This window comes from Oncorhynchus mykiss, chromosome 16 (genome assembly GCF_057628025.1).
Source record: "Oncorhynchus mykiss isolate SJ-2025 chromosome 16, ASM5762802v1, whole genome shotgun sequence".
NCBI lineage: Eukaryota > Metazoa > Chordata > Actinopteri > Salmoniformes > Salmonidae > Oncorhynchus > Oncorhynchus mykiss.
This window is the reverse complement of record NC_143037.1, coordinates 16,704,000-16,727,850: the sequence shown is the minus strand read 5'-3', so window position 1 is coordinate 16,727,850 and position 23,851 is coordinate 16,704,000. Positions and strand designations below refer to the sequence as shown.

Below are 23,851 nucleotides of genomic sequence, written 5' to 3'. Positions count from 1 at the left end.
TACACTGCACACCTTAACACACAGCGTATGAATAAACCTATGTATACACCTATAGCGTCGTAGATACAGATTCATAAAGGTTGTTTTTTGGTTCTCGTTTTGTTTCCGGATAGGGTTCCATAAAGGCTAACATCATCTAGAAAAAAAAATCTGAGCTACAAACTGTGTGTTTCTGTCAGCTGGGGGGAAACAGCGGCGGGAGGAGGAGAGAAAAAAAGCCCTCAGCCAAGCCATCAAGTTGAACATTGAACTTCACAGTAGTAGCTGCCTTTCTATGCCTCTCCTTTTGATGTTACCTCCAAAGCAAAGGATCAAAGGCTTGGAGTGTGGCGTGGGGAAGTCCCAGGCTCTTAGCCTGCCAGCCTGTGATATATGTAAAAATCTACGCCAAAAAAAAAAAAGAGAGAGCAAGCTAGGGAGAGACGGGGGAGAGAGACAGGGCGAAAGTCAGAGAGAGAGAGAGGGAGGGAGACGGACAGAGAAAGGCAGAGAGGGAAAGACAGAGAGAGAGAGTGGGGTGAGTGAGAGAGCAAGAGAGAGCAAGCTTGCAGGGAATGTGGCTAAATAGTAGGTTTCACTCTTAATGAACGGTGGGGATGCAACTGGCTGCTTGACCTCTGGTTGTTTGAGCTAGAATGGGAGGTTCAAATAATGTGTGTTTGAATCAGAGAATAGGCATTGGTTTGATACTGAGAGAGGGGGGGGGGGGGGGGGGGGGTACTGGCAGTGTTTGTTATCCTGCACCCAATCCCCCAAACAGCAGTGCAGTACCTACCCCTTACCCCCAACCCCCCATCGCCTTTTCCAACATCAAGGGGGTGAGGCTGTGTCTTCTCTACATAAATATACAGTGTGCTGTTAAAGTGAGGACTACAGTAAACACAGTGGAGATTAAATGCAGAACCGTCCATCCACACACACACACACACACACACACACACACACACGCGCTACAGGACATGGACAAACACACACAGCTGGGCCAAATACTGGAGCAGAGGTGTGCTGAAATTGACAAACCTCTGCTAGAGACAAACAAACAAACACACACACACACACCCTTTCCCCAAGGCTATAGGATTAAGAGGTCCAGCTGGCTGACAGCAAGCCCTTCCTTCCCATGTATCTCGTCGATCTTCCCCCACAGCCCCACCCCTGGTCTGCCAGCTAGCTATACCTACGAGGAGGACACACCTGAACTTGACATCGACCGGCCCCAAGCTTTTCCTTCACACACACACACACACACACACACACACACACACACACACACACACACACACACACACACACACACACACACACACACACACACACACACACACACACACAGACACACAGACAGACAGACAGACAGACAGACAGACAGACAGACAGACAGACAGACAGACAGATAAACAGACAGACAGACAGACAGACAGACAGACAGACAGACAGACAGACAGACACAGACACAGACACACACACACACACAATCTGATCTAAATAAAGCTGACAACTCCAACTTGGTGCGAGGTAAAGTTGAGGATGGAGGTGCACCGTTGAGGATGGATGAGGAGGGTGGAAAACATGTTCATCCTTCCTTCACTTCCTCGATGGGAGGAGCCATCCTTGAGAGAACTCGGACCACTTAACCATCCATGCAGGTCACCATCCTGCCATCTATAAACCAACTAGCACACGGAATAGCGCACAAACAGACACATGTATGCAGTCTTACGTCCAACACTCAGATCTAAAAGCACAGCCAGTATCAACGTCGGTCAGGTTTGTTCATCTACCCTTGGGGTCACCGCCACAACCCCATTCTTCAAGTTACAGATTCCTTAAGAGACATGGCCTTGAGAGAGGGAGGAGTGGGGAAAAAAGAATGGAGGTACGACATAATCAACCCGTTGTTGGAGGAATAGGAGAAAGTGAGAGAGAGAGAGAGTGAGAATGGAAAGAAAGAGAGAGAGAAGGGGAGGGGGGAGGAACATAAAACATGTCCGGATCTTGTTTCGCAACAGCTGCCAGGTCCTCTGGACTTCCTGTGTTTCCACATCGTTGTGTGTCTGTGTACAAGTAAGCCTAGGTTATGAGTGGCTGCATGTATACATTATGATAGAACTTGTCGACAAGAACTACAAAGTATGCCTTTGCTCAAGTGCTACGGTATTGTATGTAAACACAAAACAGATGGGGCTCTTCCCAATGTAAATTAATAGCTGAAGGATAGTTGAAGGAAAAGACCTGTGCTGCTATTCAGTCACATACAGCACCAATATGTCCAATCTATAAGACATTCCGGCTATCATTGACCTTTAAGAAAATTGTTAGGTTAGGTTATTGAATTTCATTGGGAAATCGTGCATATAGCATAGAGGAATGCAGCACACAAAAGGTAGATCATTCGATATTGCAGACAATCCCCTTGACAACATAAGGAACCATTTCCCTATGACTAAAGGATTTCCTACAAGAATAACAATCCTTCATGCCACTTCCTCTATATGAACCTGAGAAAGAACGCACTTATAAAAAGGTTGACTATGCCCTAGTCTTGATTTCAAGGCAAGGATGGCAACACCAGATGATGAACTCTATCCAGATGGTTGAAAAGTAACTGTTCTGGCTCTGTATCCATACTAGAGCAAACCTGAGTGATGGCTGCACTGTGGGGAAGAGTCAGAAATGGGGTTCATGGCTAGAGGACATAGAGCTTTTGACTTTCTGTAGCAGGTTAAGAGAATTAACGTAGCAGGTTATGAGAATTTATTAAGCAGATTAGGAGAATTAACGGAGCAGGTTAGGAGAATTCATGAAGCAGATTAGGAGAATTAACGGAGCAGGTTAGGAGAATTTATGAAGCAGGTTAGGAGAACTTATGAAACAGGTCAGGATAATTAACGTAGCATGTTAGAAGAGCTTATGAAGCAGGTCAGGATAATTAAAGTAGCAGGTTAGTAGAACTTATGAAGCAGGTTAGGATAATTAAAGTAGAAGGTTAGAAGAACCTATGAAGCAGGTTAGAAGAATTAACATAGCAGGTTAGTAGAAATTAAGAAGCAGGTTAGGATAATTAACGTAGCAGGTTAGGATAACTTATGAAGCAGATTAGGAGAATTAAATTAGCAGGTTATTAGAATTTATGGAGCAGGTTAGGATAATTAATGAAGCAGGTTAGGAGAACTTATGAAGCAGGTTAGGATAATTAATGAAGCAGGTTAGGAGAACTTATGAAGCAGGTTAGGAGAGTTAATGTAGCAGGTTTGGATAATTTACGTAGCAGGTTAGGATAACTTATGAAGCAGATTAGGAGAATTAAATTAGCAGGTTATTAGAATTTATGGAGCAGGTTAGGATAATTAATGAAGCAGGTTAGGAGAACTTATGAAGCAGGTTAGGAGAACATATGAAGCAGGTTAGGAGAAATTATGAAGCAGGTTAGGAGAACTTATGAAGCAGGTTAGGAGAACTTATGAAGCAGGTTAGGATAATTAATGAAGCAGGTTAGGAGAACTTATGAAGCAGGTTAGGATAATTAATGAAGCAGGTTAGGAGAACTTATGAAGCAGGTTAGGATAATTAATGAAGCAGGTTAGGAGAACTTATGAAGCAGATTAGGAGAGTTAATGTAGCGGGTTAGGATAATTTACGTAGCAGGTTAGGAGAACTTAAGAAGCAGGTTAGGAGAACTAACGTAGCAGGTTAGGAGAACTAATGTAGCAGGTTAGGAGAACTAATGTAGCAGGTTAGGATAATTAATGAAGCAGGTTAGGAGAACTAACGTAGCAGGTTAGAAGAACTAATGTAGCAGGTTAGGAGAACTAACGTAGCAGGTTAGGAGAACTAACGTAGCACGTTAGGAGAACTAACGTAGCAGGTTAGGAGAACTAATGTAGCAGGTTAGGAGAAATAACGTAGCAGGTTAGGAGAACTAATGTAGCAGGTTAGGAGAATTAACGTAGCAGGTTAGGAGAATTAACGTAGCAGGTTAGGAGAATTAACATAGCAGGTTAGGAGAACTAATGTAGCAGGTTAGGAGAAATAACGTAGCAGGTTAGGAGAACTAACGTAGCAGGTTAGGAGAACTAACGTAGCAGGTTAGGAGAATTAACGTAGCAGGTTAGGAGAATTAACGTAGCAGGTTAGGAGAACTAACGTAGCACGTTAGGAGAACTAACATAGCAGGTTAGGAGAACTAATGTAGCAGGTTAGGAGAAATAACGTAGCAGGTTAGGAGAATTAACGTAGCAGGTTAGGAGAATTAACGTAGCAGGTTAGGAGAATTAGGTTAAGTTTAGGAAAATGGTTAGGGTTAGCTAAAATTAAGAAATAAAATCTACTTTTGACGTTCATTTTACATTCTGGCCATGACCAAAAATGGGTGGATAAACTTGAAAATAAAGGAAATTAGCAGGTGGGGCATGTTTCAGGTGTGATCAGGGCTTGTGTTGCTAAATCTCGGCTTCAGTCTGCCTCGCCGTGATGGATAGCTAATGAGCAAGAGAAAAATCCATCGGGTGATACCGCAGAATAACATCCATCGACAGGGCAGATCGCTAGTTCGCTCCCTATCAACGATGGGTTAGGGGGAAGAAAAGACAGGAGGATAGACGAGGACGGAGGGAATAGGAAGGGGGGAGGACGGAGGGAATAGGAAGGGGGGAGTGTGAGAGAGAAAAAAAGTCCCAATGATGACACCTAAGTGCAAAGAACGATTAAGGATTTACTTTTCAAAAAGGACTCCCATTGATCTTTTTTGATAGACCTGCAATAAATCTAACTAGATCGACTCACATGAGAACGAAGCCTAATCCTTTAGTCAGATCCAGAAGAACTCCAACCAAACCAGCTGTTAATTTAGGCTTTACAAGATAAAGCAGGAGAAATCCAACCTGATGTACCCTAGGGCAAGGGCTTACATCATCTCTGTAAAGCAATCAACTTATTGCCAGTTTGGAGAGGTAATCAGAGCACACACTGTGAGTGAGAGAGCAAGGGGAGAGGAAGAGTAGAAGAGACATAAAGAAGAAGAGACACATATAACCCGAGAGGTAGAAAGTACAAAAAAACACTGAAAAGGGAAAAAAAAGACGTCAAATCTAGAAACATAGCCCAAATATTGCTACACTGAAAACATATGTATTTTTTCCTCAGATGGTGAACGTCTAGGCCTACCCCTACACAGGTCTATTGACTGAAACACTGACTACATGAAACAAACATACAAAGATACAGACAGCTGAAGTGGAGCAGGCAGACAGCTGAAGTAGAGGAGGCAGACAGCTGAAGTAGAGGAGGCAGACAGCTGAAGTGGAGCAGGCAGACAGCTGAAGTGGAGCGGGCAGACAGCTGAAGTGGAGCAGGCAGACAGCTGAAGTGGAGCAGGCAGACAGCTGAAGTGGAGCAGACAGACATCTGAAGTGGAGCAGACAGACAGCTGAAGTGGATCAGGCAGACAGCTGAAGTGGAGCAGGCAGACAGCTGAAGTGGAGCAGGCAGACAGCTGAAGTGGAGCAGGCAGACAGTTGAAGTGGAGCAGGCAGACAGACAGCTGAAGTGGAGCAGGCAGACAGTTGAAGTGGAGCAGGCAGACAGACAGCTGAAGTGGAGCAGGCAGACAGCTGAAGTGGAGCAGGCAGACAGCTGAAGTGGAGCAGGCAGTTGAAGTGGAGCAGGCAGACAGACAGCTGAAGTGGAGCAGACAGACATCTGAAGTGGAGCAGACAGACAGCTGAAGTGGAGCAGGCAGACAGCTGAAGTGGAGCAGGCAGACAGTTGAAGTGGAGCAGGCAGACAGCTGAAGTGGAGCAGGCAGACAGTTGAAGTGGAGCAGGCAGACAGCTGAAGTGGAGCAGACAGACAGCTGAAGTGGAGCAGGTAGACAGCTGAAGTGGAGCAGGCAGACAGTTGAAGTGGAGCAGGCAGACAGCTGAAGTGGAGCAGGCAGACAGCTGAAGTGGAGCAGGCAGACAGTTGAAGTGGAGCAGGCAGACAGCTGAAGTGGAGCAGGCAGACAGTTGAAGTGGAGCAGGCAGACAGACAGCTGAAGTGGAGCAGGCAGACAGACAGCTGAAGTGGAGCAGGCAGACAGTTGAAGTGGAGCAGGCAGACAGCTGAAGTGGAGCAGGCAGACTGCTGAAGGGGTGGCAGGCAGTCAGTTGAAGTGGAGCAGGCAGACAGCTGAAGTGGAGCAGGCAGACTGCTGAAGGGGTGGCAGGCAGACTGCTGAAGGGGTGGCAGGCAGTGTAGGCAGCCAGATCTATTTCTTGCCCTGAGCACCCTGTAATTCCCCTGGAGGCTGGCCCAGTCTCGGTCCCCTATGGCCGGTGCCACCTCACCCGGGCCTGCCATCCATAGTAATTAAAACTGTTATTTTTGTTCTCTCCCCTCACCGTCTTAGCGGAAGTATTGCAAGATGGCTTCCAGCCCACACGGGTAACATGGTCTAATGTCTTTTTCAGCCATGCATCCTGTGTTTGTATGTGAGTGTGTGTATACGATTATGCATACCACACACACACACACACACACACACACACACACACACACACACACACACACACACACACACACACACACACACACACACACACACACACACACACACACAGTCATTAACCCCATCTCCTTGTCTATAATGCCCTGTTTACTACATGCAACAAGATCAAATCTTAAATCCAATTCCATGTCTTACAGACCCCTTCACGTTGTGGAGGAGGGGTGCAAAAAGCAGGCTCTGTAGTCTCTGGACACTGTCCAAGGGACACTGAACCTCAGGAGTCAAAACAAAACCACACGTGAAAGCAGAGCAAAAACAGATCCCCCTCTCGGCCCCCCTCATCCCCCCTACCTCTCCGCCCTCTCGTGGTTACACTGGATGCACACAAGGATCACCACGACTTTGTGGGGCTCCTCTCTCCCCCTACAAATTGTGGCATGTTTTGGGGCTTTGACACGGACCAGTACTTGTGTGTGTACAGTGCACATCCCATGTAAAGGAGAATTCCACTTTAGCTCCCCTCTATTGCCCTGTGCTATATTTACCGCCCTGCTAAACCGCCACTACCCCCACCCCGTCTTAAAAGAAAAGAGCCCAGTCCAGGCCTGTGGTTCTGACTGCCCACTGGCACCTCTCACCACGGCCACGAGGTCACACTTTTAATTACACAGAAACAGTAATCTCACCAGACAGATGGCAAGCAGGCCGCCTCTCAATTACTTTATGCCCAATTGAATCATTACTGATGTTATTTGCTCAATTATGGCACACAAAAACACCACAAAACAGGATTTGTGCTACAAGTGTGGGGTGGGGGGAGCAGATGTGCCTCTTGCCAAGCATCTGTGACGGAGATCAAAACAGCGTGAAGAACACAAGCGCAGGGCGGTGTTACTTTCAAAAATATATATCTGTCTATAATACTATATTCAGGGTCAGTGAAAACAGACCCTTATTTTTCACGACGGAACCAAAATCATGGGCCTATGCAAAACGTGTCGGCTCCCAACACCCCCTGTTTGGTAAACCACATAACAAGAGCAATTTATACTGAACCAAAATATTAAAGCAACATGTGACAATTTCAAAGATTTTACAGAGTTACAGTTCATATAAGGAAATCAGTCAATTGAAATCAATTCATTAGGCCCTAATCTATGGATTTCACATGACTGGGCAGGGGTGCAGCAATGGGTGGGCCTGGGAGGGCATAGGCCCACCCACTTGGCAACCAGGCCAACCCACTGGGGAGCCAGGCCCAGCCAATCAGAATGAGTTATTCCCCACGAAAGTGCTTTATTACACAATTTGGACGTACGGCCAAATTCTATAGAATGACATTGGAGGCAGCCAATTGCATGCACAGTACCTCCAACATTGTGTTGTGTTACAAAACTGCACATTTTAAAGTGGCCTTTTACTCCATCCCACCAAAACTGTCTGAAATTTCACAGTATTGTTCCAACCTCAGTGTGGAAATACATATAAAACGCAGGTAAAGCATGTTTTTGACTGCATTGGGCCTTTAAAAGGAGCGAGGGAAGACATTTGGTTTGTGGTTTTCTCTGGGCCCAGCGGTTGTCTTTGGGGAACATCCCGGGGCTCGGCTCCTATCCTGAAAACCCAGCAGTGAGCGAGCTCTGCTCAGTGTCCAACCTGCCGATGCTTCGCTCTTCCTGCCAATGGCTTCTGTGAACAATTAGAGGTTGGCTTCCCATCGTCTCTGATCACAGCTCCCCAAGCATCTCAATCTCTGGCCAATCAGCTTGAATGTGTCGGCTACTCAGACATGCTTGAAACCAACACTGATACTGATATTGATTTGATATTGATACTATTACAAAATGTCACGGCCAAAACCAATGAAGACACAAATCCTGGTTAGTTTAGGCTAGAACGTAATTGCACATGTATTGCTGCACCGATGCTCGTGTAAATACTTGAACTGAGGCTTTAATCGAGCCAAGAGAGATAAATGCTTTGGTCTTTCGGGTTGTAAATCCTCTGGCTGATTGGCTGCCCGTTTGGTCATTGGGTATATATTTTGCCCTGCTTGGTTGCACCCTGGGGTGTCATGTTCTTCGACATGTATACGGAGCTTCGTGCCACTGGGGGCTGGAGTCCAACAGGCCGGAGGAGGGCTATTGATCTACCCTAACCATCATAGGGACAAGGAGAACATCAATGACACACAAACGTTTCCCAAACCAACAAGAACACTCTGGTCACTCCCACCTCTTCTCCCCGATTAGAAAGGAGTAATGTGGGCTAAACCAGCACAGGAACTTCCAGGGGGATATATACGGGTCAAGCTGAGACTGACTCGCCAGGTTGAGTCATTTTCAGATGCGGCCAATTCTGAATCCGTATATAATGGCTGTGAAAAACATTTGTCTCCCTCACGACACTAATAAGACCGACAGCTCCCCGCTAAATGGCAACAGTTGCGTCGAGCGGCACGTCCTCTGCTGTAAAACGACCCTCGGGACATATAGAGAACTTCCAAGCAGTTTCTTTTGAGTCGGGGTGAGGAATTCCCTTGGCCTATAGAGCGCGGTCAGCAGTTGTTCTCCCAAGAGGGCGTGATGAGCGACTGGGAAGGAGGGAGGATGGCTGGATGTTACCAACCACATGTCAAATTGAGAAAGAGGGATTCTTCCAGAGCGATTTAGAAAATGTGGAGGTCCGCAAAGCGATCCCGCAGGCCACGTTACAGGATGAGGAGGAGTAGGGTTGGTGGGCAGAGTTCGTCTCTCATGCACATCCACTCTGTGGCCCTGGAAATAAGAGTTCCACGTTGTAATCTCCAACTCTGCCATGATATCGGCGTCAAAGTGTCGGGGAATAGCAGACAAGTTAACTAAGGGAGATAATATATTATAATACTTTTATATAATTATAATATAATTATAATATAATACTCATTTAGCAGATGCTTTCATCCAAAGCAACTTCCAGTCATGCGTGCATGCATTTTACATATGGTTGGCCCTGGGAATCGAACCGACGATCCAGCCGTTGCAAGCGCCATGCTCTACCGACTGAGTCATACAGGACCACCAGCATCTGCTCTGGCAAGCTGGAAGGACCTGAGTCTACAGCTCCAATCACTGGCCTATACTGCAAACTGACCCACATCCTTAAACAATCAAATGTCAATACTGGTCCACAGTAGTAGCATCCAGTGGCTTACTAACAACACTAAGCAATGGGACTACAGTAGTTTCAGACCAAATGATCCCTGCTGAGATTAGGGTGAAGAATTCCACCGAATGCCGTCTCCTTACCCCCTCACCACGGCCATGGACTCCTGCCCTCCCAGCTGCTGTGTGTGTGGCAGGGGGTGTGCCATGGCAGGCAACTCTGACACCTGTCCCTGACAAGTCCCAGCATTCACACAGTAACTAAAGCTCGCTGCCTGGAAGTCAGGTGAAAAACACGAACCCCCACTTCCTGACAGCACACACACACACACACAGTAGACTACACGCGTTGCAATATCCCAACCAAGAGGCACTTAAGTGTTATCCAGACCACTTACAAAGCCTCAATACCATGGCTAGAGACACCCTCATGTCTCTCAGATTAAATCTGTGGCTTGGAGCTGTAAAATGTTACTTCCCCCAGTCTCTCGCCCACCCTGCTGTAACCACCGGGGTTTTTTTTTGCATAGCGCTCGACTTGCGTAACTGTCGAGTGGTTTGTCTCTCGGGAGACAATGACTGTGTTCAGAGCAGGCCAAATCTTTCCATTTTAAATAGGCTAGAGATTGTGAGAGAGACAAGACGATTGGTCCACTGTTAAAAAAAAAAACAGTTCTATGAGAGTTGTGTAACATACAGGTAACTGCCCAAATAAAGGAAACACCAGCATCGTGTCTTAATAGGGCGTTGGGCCAGCATGAACCCGAACAGCTTCAATGCGCCTTGGTATAGATTCTACAAGTGTCTGGAACTCCATTGGAGGGATGCGACAACATTCTTCCGCAAGAAATTCCATCATTTGGTGTTTTGTTGACAGTCGTGGAAAATGTTCTCAGGCTCCAGAATCTCCCAAATCTCCCTAATTGGGTTGAGATCTGGTGAATGAGATGGCATATGGTTTACATCCTTTTCATGCTCATCAAACCATTCAGTGACCACTCGTGCCCTGTGGATGGGGGCATCCTATGGGGGCACAGCCATGATAGGCAAAAGAATGACCTGCCCAGCAATTTTATACATGATCCGAAGCACAATGGGATGTTTACTGCTTAATTAACTCAGGAACCACACCTGTGTGGAAGCACCTGCTTTCAGTATACTTTGTATCCCTCATTTACTCTGAGTGTTTCCTTTATTTTGGCAGTTACCTGTACAGTGCGTTGTTTTTTTAAGGGAACAGTGAGAAGCACAGATAGGTAAGACTGCCTGGGGCTGAGGCCCTGAGCCTTGTGTGCCTGGAGTAAACGTCGGAATCCACGCTGTAATTGTAACCTAATTGTAAACTCCCCTGAGTTCACTGAGAGTATCAAAGTCTAGCTGGGTCAGGGAGTGTGTAATTGAGTTGTACAGTCCAACAACAGCTACAACTGACACTGCTGCAGCTACTGTGAATCCTTCTACTATTACCACTAGTAGTGCTTCTTTACCCATAATATACTTTATGTGCGCTATATAGTGAGTTTGTGGGGGTTGTGGGGGTTCAAGCTGCGTGCTGGGGCAGAGGACTGAGCCTGATTGAGTGCTGCAGCCCCTGGTATGGAGATGCTGCCGGTGCTCACTCTGCCACATGGCCGAGCACCGCCCCTTTCCCCGCCTCATTTGCACGGCAGTCCCGCTTTCTGCACTCAGTGTATCTTTTTGTCATTTCCCTGCCGGGGGTCCATTTGTATTATCTGCCGAAATGGCAGGCAGAGGGAGGAGGAGGTAGGGAGGAGGGGGTTGGGAGGAGGGGGTAGGCAGGAGGAGGTAGGGAGGAGGGGGTAGGGAGGAGGAGGTAGGGAGGAGGGGGTAGGGAGGAGGAGGTAGGGAGGAGGAGGTAGGGAGGAGGGGGTAGGGAGGAGGAGGTAGGGAGGAGGAGGTAGGGAGGAGGGGGTAGGCAGGAGGGGGTAGGGAGGCGGGGGTAGGGAGGAGGGGGTAGGGAGGAGGAGGTAGGGAGGAGGAGGTAGGGAGGAGGGGGTAGGCAGGAGGAGGTAGGGAGGAGGGGGTAGGGAGGAGGAGGTAGGGAGGAGGAGGTAGGGAGGAGGAGGTAGGGAGGAGGGGGTAGGGAGGAGGAGGTAGGGAGGAGGAGGTAGGCAGGAGGAGGTAGGGAGGAGGGGGTAGGGAGGAGGAGGTAGGGAGGAGGAGGTAGGCAGGAGGAGGTAGGGAGGAGGGGGTAGGGAGGAGGAGGTAGGGAGGAGGGGGTAGGCAGGAGGAGGTAGGGAGGAGGAGGTAGGGTGGAGGAGGTAGGGAGGAGGGGGTAGGCAGGGGGAGGGGGTAGGGAGGAGGAGGTAGGGAGGAGGGGGTAGGCAGGAGGAGGTAGGGAGGCGGGGGTAGGGAGGAGGAGGTAGGGAGGAGGGGGTAGGGAGGAGGGGGTAGGCAGGAGGAGGTAGGGAGGAGGGGGTAGGGAGGAGGGGGTAGGGAGGAGGAGGTAGGGAGGAGGAGGTAGGGAGGAGGGGGTAGGGAGGAGGAGGTAGGGAAGAGGGGGTAGGCAGGAGGAGGGGGTAGGGAGGAGGAGGTAGGGAGGAGGAGGTAGGGAGGAGGGGGTAGGGAGGAGGAGGTAGGGAGGAGGGGGTAGGGAGGAGGGGGTAGGCAGGCGGGGGTAGGCAGGAGGAAGGGGTAGGGAGGAGGGGGTAGGGAGGCGGGGGTAGGCAGGAGGAGGGGGTAGGGAGGAGGGGGTAGGCAGGAGGAGGGGGTAGGGAGGAGGAGGTAGGGAGGAGGGGGTAGGCAGGGGGAGGGGGTAGGGAGGAGGAGGTAGGGAGGAGGGGGTAGGCAGGAGGAGGTCGGGAGGAGGGGGTAGGGAGGAGGGGGTAGGCAGGAGGAGGTCGGGAGGAGGGGGTAGGGAGGAGGAGAAAACAGGGGAGTCTTGTACCAAGGAGACTGTGTTTTTCTACAGCGGCGCTTCTCAACACCAACCTCCCCCCAGAACACACACAGGCGGACGGACGGACACTGAGGCCCAACTCCCCCTCCCTGACTAATGTGCCCCGACACTCATACATCACCCATAAATTGGCCAAATGAATTAACCATGACCTCTGCTTAGCGTTACAGCCTTTAAATGGATTTCCCCCTCCTCAGGTCTGGCCAATAATTGCATTTATCCATCTTGTTGAAACACAGTTTACACACTTGCTAACATCATGCCAATCCCGGCTACATTTTCCGCTCCAATGGTGGGAGTGAGGGAGATTTGTCATCGGATCATAACAGGTAATTCGAACAACGATTAGTCTGATGACTTCACTGTATGTCAATGTCTGGCAGCCCAGTAGGCAAGGCCTTGGTGGAACTATCTATCTAAACCCCACTCTTTCTCAACTCAAACCTCGCAATTCTTTAATATCAGTCACGCAAACCTCCAGGTTGAAGAAACAACAGCCGGCCATGGTTGTGGTATCTGGTAAATGAGGGTCGTGAGCAACCACACACAGACAGACCACGCTATAGCTGTGAACACTGGTGTTGGTGGGGTTCATCTCTACACTTGTGTTGTGTTTGAACAGTAGTGCATCAGACACTCTGGGGTCCACAGGACAATTCAGCAATGTAAACACAGAGGAACTTCCTTCCCCTCCGGTCCTTCAGGCCGGCACTGAGACGACCCACTGTTTAAACAGCAGAGAATTCCTCCGGCCGCCTGGCCCTACCAGAGCAGCTGCTCTCCACTGAGACCTCAGTGCGGGGCGGACCAGAGAGAGAGAGAGTAACGTCAAAAAGTCCTCGGGGTCATCCTCCAAAGATAAATACATATTTAAATACATAATGGCCATAACAGGTTAACTTTGACCACTGTGATGTCTGAATGGGTTTTATTTGTTCACATACAATGCTAGCGTAGTGACCTGGGCACAGGCAGATGAGCTAACCAGAATATCAAGAGTTAAAACTGAAATCTTGCCACTCAACACCACCTGTTATGACAAAGCCAGCAATTTATCTTTATTGGTATTTGAAAAATGCAAAGCACGGTGCTCCATAAAGATAGAGGGGAAGTTAAACTCCTCGTTCTAAAGGGCACTGTGACAGACGTCGCAAGGGCCAGTCACATGACCCTCATGTTGTCCACCCCCGCAAAATGACACCAAGGCGACCGAGACGCTTACTGTCGGTTGTGTGGACCACTTTCAATATTTCATGAATCACTTAAGTTCTCAAAACTCTTCCTTTTCATCTTCTATTATTATGACATCATGTAAATCCTTTCAATTGACTGTCAATCAAACCTGTTAATAGGCCTAATATAGAAAATCAGAGGCGACTTCTTTTCCCCTGTACATATCGACCTTAGTGCTATATGACTGTGAACAACAGGTCATGATTTAAACCCAAACCTTATTTCAACCTTGCTGAATCCAATTGTCCTCCACTTCAACAGGGCAAAATTCCCTCTGCTTTTCAATTGATTTAGTCCTCAGTCCGCATCCATCCCCTCTGGCTGACAGCGAAGGCCACTCATCCCACCTCGGGCCAGTTGTCCAAACAGACACTCAATTCACTTTGACCCCTTAGGGAGCCAATTGACAATTCACTCAGTGCTGGGAGTCAATTTCCTCACGTTTGGAATTGACCCTAAACATTGCTGACCCCATTCCTCAGTGGAGTAGAGTGCATTAGGGAGATTTAAACCTATGCTTTTCACACAAACGACCCCCCCCCCCCCACCACCTACTCAAACACACAGACCATAACATACAATTATATCCCACAACAGAATGAGATGTGCTATTCAATCTACTCTACAGCCTACTAGGAGCCCACTGTAGCATGTGCCCATGTGACCAGTACTTCTCATGATATGTTATCTACTGTGAACAAATCTACTTAAAAAGCTGTCATTTTTAAGAGGGACAATATTATCGTGTGCAAATAGATTTCTATTTGGCAGCAAAAGAGTGGACACTGGACATTTCCTCTTAATCTATTGGGAAATTGGTGCACAGACCCGGATGATCTCTCAGTACTCCACATTGCGTGTGTGCAAAGGGTTTAAATTTCATTAGCCTTGTGCATTTTTACATACAGTAATCTCCGCAACATTTTGTTCTAAATCCCACAATAATCTGGAGATTAGCAGATGATCTTATTTCTGCTGTGGCTCTGAAACTCCCTCACCTTTTCAAGCAGTTATCAACCAACCTTTTACAGCAAAAAAAGCAAACAATCACCTCCTTAGTGCGCTCACACACACACACACACACACACACACACACACACACACACACACACACACACACACACAAACACAGCACTCCTCAGAACTTATCCTCCCACAATTAAGAGTATAATTAGAATATAACATGTGCATCGTTTTATCACCTTTCCCTTCTCAATTACGCGTTTAATACAAAACGGTCCCTCACATCATCAGATTATCCGAACAAACAAAAAATTGCAATCACAACCTGGACAGACAGATCCATCTCAAGGATGTCAAATGATCTATGCTCCTTACAAATACAGAAACCCTTGACATTTGTGAATACATTAAATACAGCAGATAACCACCATAACAGGATACACTGGTAAGACTGCTGCCTCTTTTAACGCAGGACCTAATATTGTAATGACAATGACTTTTATATTTGCAATTTCTTTTCCCTTTCAAGTTAAAAATACACTTATAGGTTTGTTGTAGTTTATAACAATGGTGAGATGCTACAAGGATGAATAAGTCCTAAAGGGTTCACATATTTTCTCCAAACACTGCAGGCAATTATTCATAATCACTTCTCCCAAAACACCAAGCCCTCCTGAGTGAGATTTCCGCACAGTGGAACATTCTAGAGCGTTCTACCACATCCATAAAAGGCTGGCCAACCACAGGTGATCCCTGCACATTGGCACGGCTCGTTATTATATAGCCCAACATGATCATTAGGGGTTGTGATAGTGTTACACAAACCGCAGACACACAGGCGTGCAGCTGCGCACGCACACACACATGCAAACACACACACGCGCGCGTGCGCGCAAGCAAACAGACAGACAGACACTCCAATGGAAAACTCAACCACTCCTATCACTCGTCATAAAAGGGTCAGAGAGGCAGCTCTTTTCCCAACAGACAGCACTCTGCACTTTGACCCTCCCCAAACACACTCCAATCCAAACATATGCCTGGCACCACCAAATTCCCCCACTGTCACACAATCCTCTCGCCCACCAACGCTTTTAGGGCGGACATTTTGATGATGAGACGTAGACACAGGAGGAGGTAAATACTGTAGAGAACTAGCCAGATTCATTAAGAGGAAAAGCCACACACATGGCCTGTCCGTCAAGCTCGGCAATAAACTTGCCCCCCTCCCTCTTCTCCTAGTCCCGCTGTTTTTTTGGGGGGGATAAATGTGAGGCCTGGAGGCACTATTATTTGGACATTAACCAGGAACTGTCGCTGCTCTCATTGCCCGGCATTAACAGCAATTATGCGCCCTATTCAACCGGCCTTTGTGCGACCCCCCCCCCCCCCCCCCCACACACACACACATACACACATCGATGGACTCATTTCCCGCTTTTCTTAACCCCCCCAACGCATTCTCTCCCACGCCGCCGGTAAACTCCTTTCGCTGCTGGGCTTGAATGAATGAGTTCATGGAAATATGCACACAGACAACAACAACAAAAATATACCTAGTGTAAATGTTATCAGCGGGACTAGGAGAAGAGGGAGGGGGGCAAGTATAATTATTTCCCCCACCAAAAAACAGACAGTAAAATTCCGTGCATGTGCATTTGAAAAATGCAACACACTTAATGATACAGTGTTTCCCTATGAAAAGGTCTGTGGTATGACGATCATGAAATGATCATTAAACAGACAATCAATACTACAGATGTACCACAGTGCTATTTGTGGACACAAGAAAGAGGAGCTGCTGATATTACAACAGCTAATGGGGATCCAAATACCCCAGAAATCGTTTCTTTGTACTGGCTGCAGTGCAAAACCCAGCTCTATTGTAAAGGAATACAACTACCACCTACTCTAAACTATATTGATTCTATAATTGATGGAAAGAGAGAAAAATATTTCAGCTTCAGTAGAATTACAGAATAAAGGGGTGAGATTGTCGATCTTAAGGAGTCATTGCCTGCAAGGTAAGCCTTGACATCTCGACTAGCAGTCCAGGGCTAACTCATGCGACGCTCGCAGCACGTGCATTTCTGTCAGAACCATTTAAAAGGTATTAGGACAATAAAACAAAGAACCATAAGAACTGCCACTTGAAATTCAGGGAACATCCATGCATTTTACATGTGTCCGATCTAGGGAGCATAGAATATCCAATATATGAGTGCATATTGCATGCACATACTGTGCCGTACATATATGGGACACACATGCACACACACACACCCACAGATAGGCAATCATTAGATTTCCATGTTTCAGGGAGCACCAAGCCCTGTGGGCCGGCAGCAAGACTATATTTAACAGATGACAAAAGTTGCATTCCAGATGTACAGTGAGATCTTTGTGTTGAGCTTTATGGAAATGCATGGGAGACAGAGACAGAGAGATCGAGAGAAAGGGAGAGAGGGGGTGAGTGGAAGGGAAGTCCAGTCCACAGCTGCTAAGCCAATGCTGTTTCTTTAACAGAACAGCATACAGCGGTATGGCCCAGCGATAGGGAGGTGGAAGGTTAGGGGTGAAAGTGTTTTGTCGGTAGTCTATGCAATTTGCTTTACCAGCCACAGTTCTATTGAGGAACACACATTGTATATTTCAGTTATAGGTCTATTACAATTCAATGAAATCCATCACCTTTTTGAAAACCTTAAATGTAGAGTTCTATTACGCAAAAACCCATCGCATAGGTTTGATAGGTAAACATAAGGGGACAAAAGAAGGATGAACTATACCCAAACTTTATTCACTACCACTAGGGAACTACTCCCATCCCAGTATTTAAAGACCGAATTAAAAACACGCCCACAAACGTGTAGGACTGACTTATTTTTTTGTTGTGTGTGTGTCGTTTCAAACCAACTGATGGAGAGTTTTGAATGCTTTCACACAGCTTTGCCTGCCAACATCATCAGCATAAGACAATTAAGCCCTGCCAACGAGGAAAAAAAACCCATCTCTGTAAATATTTACAGCGCAAATCTTTTCCATTCATTCACCAGGCGCTAACAAAACCTTACTGTACTCTCCCTCTCTAACCCACCACCCCCCCCCCCCCCCCCCCCTCTTTCTCTACATCTGCGATTCATTGACTTTACAATTTACCACATGTCGAGATGGGAGAGGTCGAGACTCCATCTGAATCACGGCACAAATATGCGAGTGATTTATTGTTTTAAAAGCCGTGGGCCGATTTAGTGCAACTCCACTTTTCCTGAGCATTACTCCTATTGGCAGACCATGAACAATTACAGTTTGGACTAATTAAGCTGAGAGAATGTGCTGTGCGCCGCTAATGTCTAGCAGGCCCCAATTTTTGTTTAATGGTGCCAAACTTTGCTCCCCAACTTAACTCCCTCAAATCCAAAACAGATTGCACTTTTTATGGGTGTTTATCAAGCTCAAGAAAAATAAAGATGTTTTCTTTTCCTTGCATGGGATGAGAGGAACAGAGAGGTGGAAGGGGGGGAGAGGAAAGATAGAGAAAGAGAGAGAGGGAGAGAGAGAGAGCGGGTCCTGTTTCCACTATACTTTGTAAACAAAAGTGATTTGCAGGACAAAAGGATCACAACCTTAATAAATTCGGAGTGCGTTTTGCGAGGTGAAACACAAAATGTGGACGCATAGTGCCATGAACCCCCTGCGGATAGCAATTAGGTCCTATTAACATGTAAAGCCGATTTGATAAGGTTTGGGTCTATCCCCTAAATCCACATGAAGCTATCTTTCCTCACCTCGCAGGGACAAGCCATTCAGAGCTGCACCAGAACACACACAATCCACATCATATACCATTGTTATGCATATGCGGCTAACATATTTAAAAAGATACCGTCTGTGTCAATTCCAAAATATTGGACATACCATCACATCTACATAAACACAAAGGACTACGCTAGGTGCTATTTCCAGGCTGATGTTCAATTACAACTGCTAAATCGGATGTTAATTGCAATAATCTTGCCACAAATCCACCAGTCCCTCCAAAAACATGTAAAAATGGCATGTCATTAATTGTGAAGGTAAGTAGTATTATTTTTTTTAATAGGTGGGTCTACCACAATAGCAGAGATACTGGTGCAGCAATACAAGTGAAACAAAGAAATGAGAGAAAAAAAGCTATTGGTATAGCTAACCACACAAAGCTGCTCGCCGAGCTTGCTGTGGAATCGCCACGGGTCTCGGGAGCGTCTTTTTTCCCCACTCTAAATAGACCAGTGGAATCTTGGTGTTGTGTTCTCTCTCTCCCTCTCTCTTTTTTTGTTCCTTTTTTAAAACTAATCGTAATTATACAACGAAACCCAAAACCCCAGCCAAAAGCCTGCTTGCCCCGGGAATTATGGGGCCAGGGGTGGCGTCGAATATCTTAACATTCAAAAGTCCAAGAGGCAGTAAATAAACCCAGTAGATTTATGGCCCTGCAGCCCTACGCCAGAGTTCTTGGAACCCCGCTCTCTCGCCTCTCTGCAGACCTGTTGAGGTGTGACGTTAGCCCGTAGCGCTGGAGCTAACCCATCACCTTTTCAGAAAGACCCATGTTAGCATTAGCATCTGCACAATCGCAGAGAGAGAGAGAGAGAGAGAGAGAGAGAGAGAGAGAGAGAGAGAGAGAGAGAGAGAGAGAGAGAGAGAGAGAGAGAGAGAGAGAGAGAGAAGAGAAAGAGAAAGAGAAAGAGAAAGAGAGAGAGAGAGAGAGAGAGAGAGAGAGAGAGAGAGAGAGAGAGAGAAAGAGAGAGAGTGTGCAAGAAACAGTATGGCACCGGGGGTTAGCTGGCCAGGCCTCTTCACCAATTCATCCTGCTCCTACTGAACCAGCAGACCTTTGTGTGAGGTTGGAAAAAGGAGGGAGGGGAAGGAAGTGAGGAACGAGGGAAAGAGGGAGGAGAAGAGGGCAGGAGGCCTAACACCCTGGGCACAACATCATGTCAAATTGCTAAATGATCCCAAATTGTACAGCTTTTTAGACTTAGGTGGTTTGAAAAACAAACTCTCGCTCATTATAGCTCTCTGAGGTCAGACAAATTATAGTGACCTCCACACACACACACACACACACACACACACTCACACTTCAAAAAGACATGCCGTAACGGAATCACAGGAAGCATAGAAAGGCATGCCAAAAATGTTAAGATCACAGCCCACTGACAAAAAGGGGAACTCAATTGGTAAGACCGTAGCATCACTAACATCACAATCGTATCACCTTGGACCAATAAATGCCTAAAGGTATGGAAACAAAAAACTAAAATGTGCACACACATGCCAAAACATGAATTTCAAAAATAATAGTATTGCGCCGTCTGCGCCAACGAGACCGGAAATCGATTAAATTAGAAAATTGGACAACTGACAGCGCCTGCTATATCAAAGAACTGTAACATAACAATGGAGTGAGCTAGCCATTTCCAATCACAGACACAGTACCAGTCATATTCTGCAGCCTTCATTACTAGTTAGGGAGGAAGACAGATAATCAATGCCCAGGTGAATTATTGATGCTATACATTTATGAATACAACGGACACAAAACATCAAAGCTCTAACGTCTGGACACACACGGTGTAAAAAGGAGGGCTGGGTTAGTGCAGTAGGTAAACCACCGTCAGCCTAAAAAGGTATGACGTACTCTCAGGGGAGGAAGAATAAAGCTGTACTGCACATTTATAGTGCAGTTCTATTTGTGCAATAAAATGATATCACGTGTGCAATGTCGCCTTGCTTTGTAAACCAATTACAAAGCAAACAGGGTTCGCTAGGCATTTCTGAAATGTTATTTTGTGCAGATGATCTTATCCCACATACAGGTAGGTGATGGGGAATGACAGTGACCAAAAAGGCTAATATGACAATGTTCCTGATTAGGAATTACCTCTAAACTAATGGGCAATAGGAGGAAGACTGTACACAGACCCGAGATCAGATTGAGACATGTACAGCAGCATCTTCTTACAGTGCAAGGGCATTCCATGACTTTATTCTTATCAGCTTAGTACATAAGCACATTCTAATGTGGAAGTTACGTGTGCTAGTGCTAGACCTGGGTTTATAGTGAACAAAAAGAAACTACACCCTTGCCCGTTGAAATAAGAAGCCAGCTTAAAGTGTGTGTGTGTGTGTGTGTGTGTGTGTGTGTGTGTGTGTTAAAGGTAAAGAAAGGCAATTGGTCTCAAATATGCACGAGACACACATTTAATAAAAGACCTAATCATAAAATATACAAATAGCAAGATAATTCAATAAGATGTCCAAAAAAAACAACAAACAAAAAAATAGCTGTTTAATTATTTTGTAGACATGTTATAAGACATGCTTAGCATGTGTCAGACACAAAAGGATGCATTGCATTGCCCATCACGTGTGTTGATTTTCAAGGTGTGCCTGATGCACTAAATTGAGGAAACAAATATGAATTGAATTACCAAAAGGCGTATATGGGGGTAAGTTCATATTTCCTAATGCCTATTTTTTTTGCCTTAACCTTGTAAAATGAGATGACACGTCCTAAAGCGACGACTTGTAATTGCAACCATAAAAAAAAAGAAAGAAGAATGGTTTAGAAAATGATCCCGCTTAAGCATTGCCCAGTGGGACTTGGAGGTGGCGAGGAATTGAGTAAGTTTGCATAATTATAGCAAAGCTGATAGCCTCTAATAAATAAGATGAATTTATCCATAAATAACATTTTACATGGCACATGCTTCTAAGAGCGATGGTTTACCCGTTACAAGCTAGAGTGGTATGCAAGCAGTACATAGGCTACAACACTGCAGCATGTCAAATTCTAACATTATTTCCAGCCTATACATCATATTGTTTTAGATTGAAATGTTTTGAGGGAAAAATATGAATGTCTGCATATTCAAAGTAACTGTCAATGACAGGCCTCTTTTAGCTAATGTCAATGCCGTTAGACAGATGCAAATTAAATAAACTAATCAACACGTTGGTTTTGTTTTTAGAAGGTTCCTTCTCAATGCTCTTCTGAGTTTCCTTTATGTTGATATATTTATCTAAACGTACTTGTGTTAGGTGTTACTACACAGTACCAAGAAGGTTTAAATGGGTCATGAGTTTTAAGCATTAAAGTTAAAAAAAAGGTTTTCAATGATGTTTAAAACAACGTAGCCAAGGCAGAGTACAACATTATATTAGGGGGCAGTATAAAATCAAAGCCAGAAGCAGCCTATCTGAAACTCACATAATAATACAATAACAACAAGAAAAACAAGAATCATTTTTAATTGTCCAATATAAACTGAAATGTTTTTATTAAAATTAATGTTTATGTTTTGTATTATAATTTGATCACAGGTGAACAAGAAATAGATTATTCCTCATATGCACATGACCTTGCATACAATTGTTTTTATTTGAGGTGATGGAAACGCATTGAGTATCCCTACTCCTATAGAATGCTATCGGCTTCAGAGAGACATGCAGGAAAGGAACACTGTGTTGCAAGCAACATGCATGCCATTGTACAGTGCATAAGTTGTGAAACTTCTGTCTACATTTAACGACTAAACACACCTAGCTGGGTGACAATGCGCGTTTACTCTAGGGGCTACTTGGGTTGTGTCCACTAATGTATAGGTGTAAATAAATGAACTTACTGTGCGAGCTGTTGGAGAAAGTGATCCATTCGGAAGGTACGGGCTTGTAAGATCGGGGATCATTATAAATGGATAGCCCGGGTACGGTGGGCTCTTGAACAGCCCTCCATCTTGCCTTTTCGCAGCTAACATGGCGGGGGAAAAGAATAACTTTTATAAGTGCCTTGAAAACTTTGACGCATCTGAGATTCCAGAAGAAACTCATTCGGTGCGCTCATATAGTGCCATTGTGTAAAAATCTAAGAGACAAGAGCGTGAACGGAAAAGCAGAAACTCACCCTCCTCTAAACTTTCTCTTGTTTTGTCTCTGAAAGTTTCAGATCTAGGAGGAGGCCGTCTTTCCGCCTTGAAATGCAACGAAACACAGGGGTTGCATTAAAGAAACACATAGGGAAATCATTACTTTTTAAATACCGTGGTTTCAATGCACATTTCGCGCACAATAAGTAAATGGTTGCAAACTACCGAATGGACAATCGATTATTTCACTTACCTCCGAATCCGACGAGCTGTTTTGATTTGTTTCTGATTCATTTACAAGAGAAGATTTGACATCCGCTAAATCCCTTTCTGCTGATAAATTCTCCGAAATTTTTTCCTCCTGCTCCCCTTCGTCTTTGAAGGAAATCATTTCATCGTTCGCACCCAAATCGTCCCCTCCACCGCCGTTGAGCTGCGGCATTTTCCCGAGCAATTTTGGGGGGCAAAAACACAAAGTTTTAAACCCTTGATCTTGGAGATCTAGAATCCGAGTTAAAGTTTAGAGTCTGTATTGGCGTTTTCCAAGCACTGGCGGTTAGTACAAACTAAAAAGAAGGGGAATCTTGGCAGAAAAAGAAGCCGGAGATGGAGCTGAGCCGCTCGGATTGAGTGAGTTGAAGTTGGTCGGAGTGGTTTTCAGTTCAAAGGCGGCGCTGATTGACAGATAGAGAGGGATGGAAATAGAGAGAGTCTGGATTCAGGATTATTGACAGGGAGAAACACACAAGAAACTAATGAGATTCAAAAAGGGAGGGACTTGAAGTGACGTTTTTATAAATAGGGAGAGAGAGAAAAAAGCCTGGAGGAAGCTGGCGGACGAGTGTGCAGTTAGAGAAGGCAGTTTGGGTGAGGAACGCAGGACAGTGAAGCGCCCGTTTGCTTTTGTGCTGGAATTGCAAAATAGCCTGAAGTAGCCTACTTGTAAATGCGGATTCAATATATGGGCGGTCTCCCACTGAAAATGAATAGAGAGCACATCCTTATTTTCTCCCGTTTCAAAATGTAGCAATTTTGAAAAACCACGGCATAGGGGCCAAAAGTTTACTGCGCATGCTTTCCAGGATAAACTTAAATCAATATAGGCTATATCAACATTTGCTTCATAGGGTAGAGGCAGGTTACATGAAGCAGTAGGAATACCATTTCGATTACTATGACATCTTGAGCCCGTTCC

General features: G+C 45.8%; 1 protein-coding gene across 49 annotated transcripts in view; it reads right to left on the bottom strand.

Annotated features, from left to right (window-relative positions):
- The window catches only part of LOC110491462 (transcription factor 7-like 2), a 114,132-nt gene extending 90,543 nt beyond the window's left edge, over positions 1–23,589 (bottom strand). For 37 of the 49 annotated variants that reach the window (XM_036946317.2, XM_090202045.1, XM_036946323.2 and 34 more), the window contains exons 1-3: positions 22,910–23,589; positions 22,695–22,761; positions 22,417–22,541 (exon numbers count right to left, since the gene is read on the bottom strand). In XM_036946317.2, coding sequence (XP_036802212.2) covers positions 22,417–22,541; positions 22,695–22,761; positions 22,910–23,098 — 381 coding nt within the window. In that variant the 5' untranslated portion in view covers positions 23,099–23,589. The remainder of the gene's footprint in view (positions 1–22,416; positions 22,542–22,694; positions 22,762–22,909) is intronic. The other 12 variants (XM_036946327.2, XM_036946344.2, XM_090202070.1 and 9 more) reach the window with 2 other exon arrangements.
- Between the last annotated feature and the right edge of the window lie 262 nt (positions 23,590–23,851).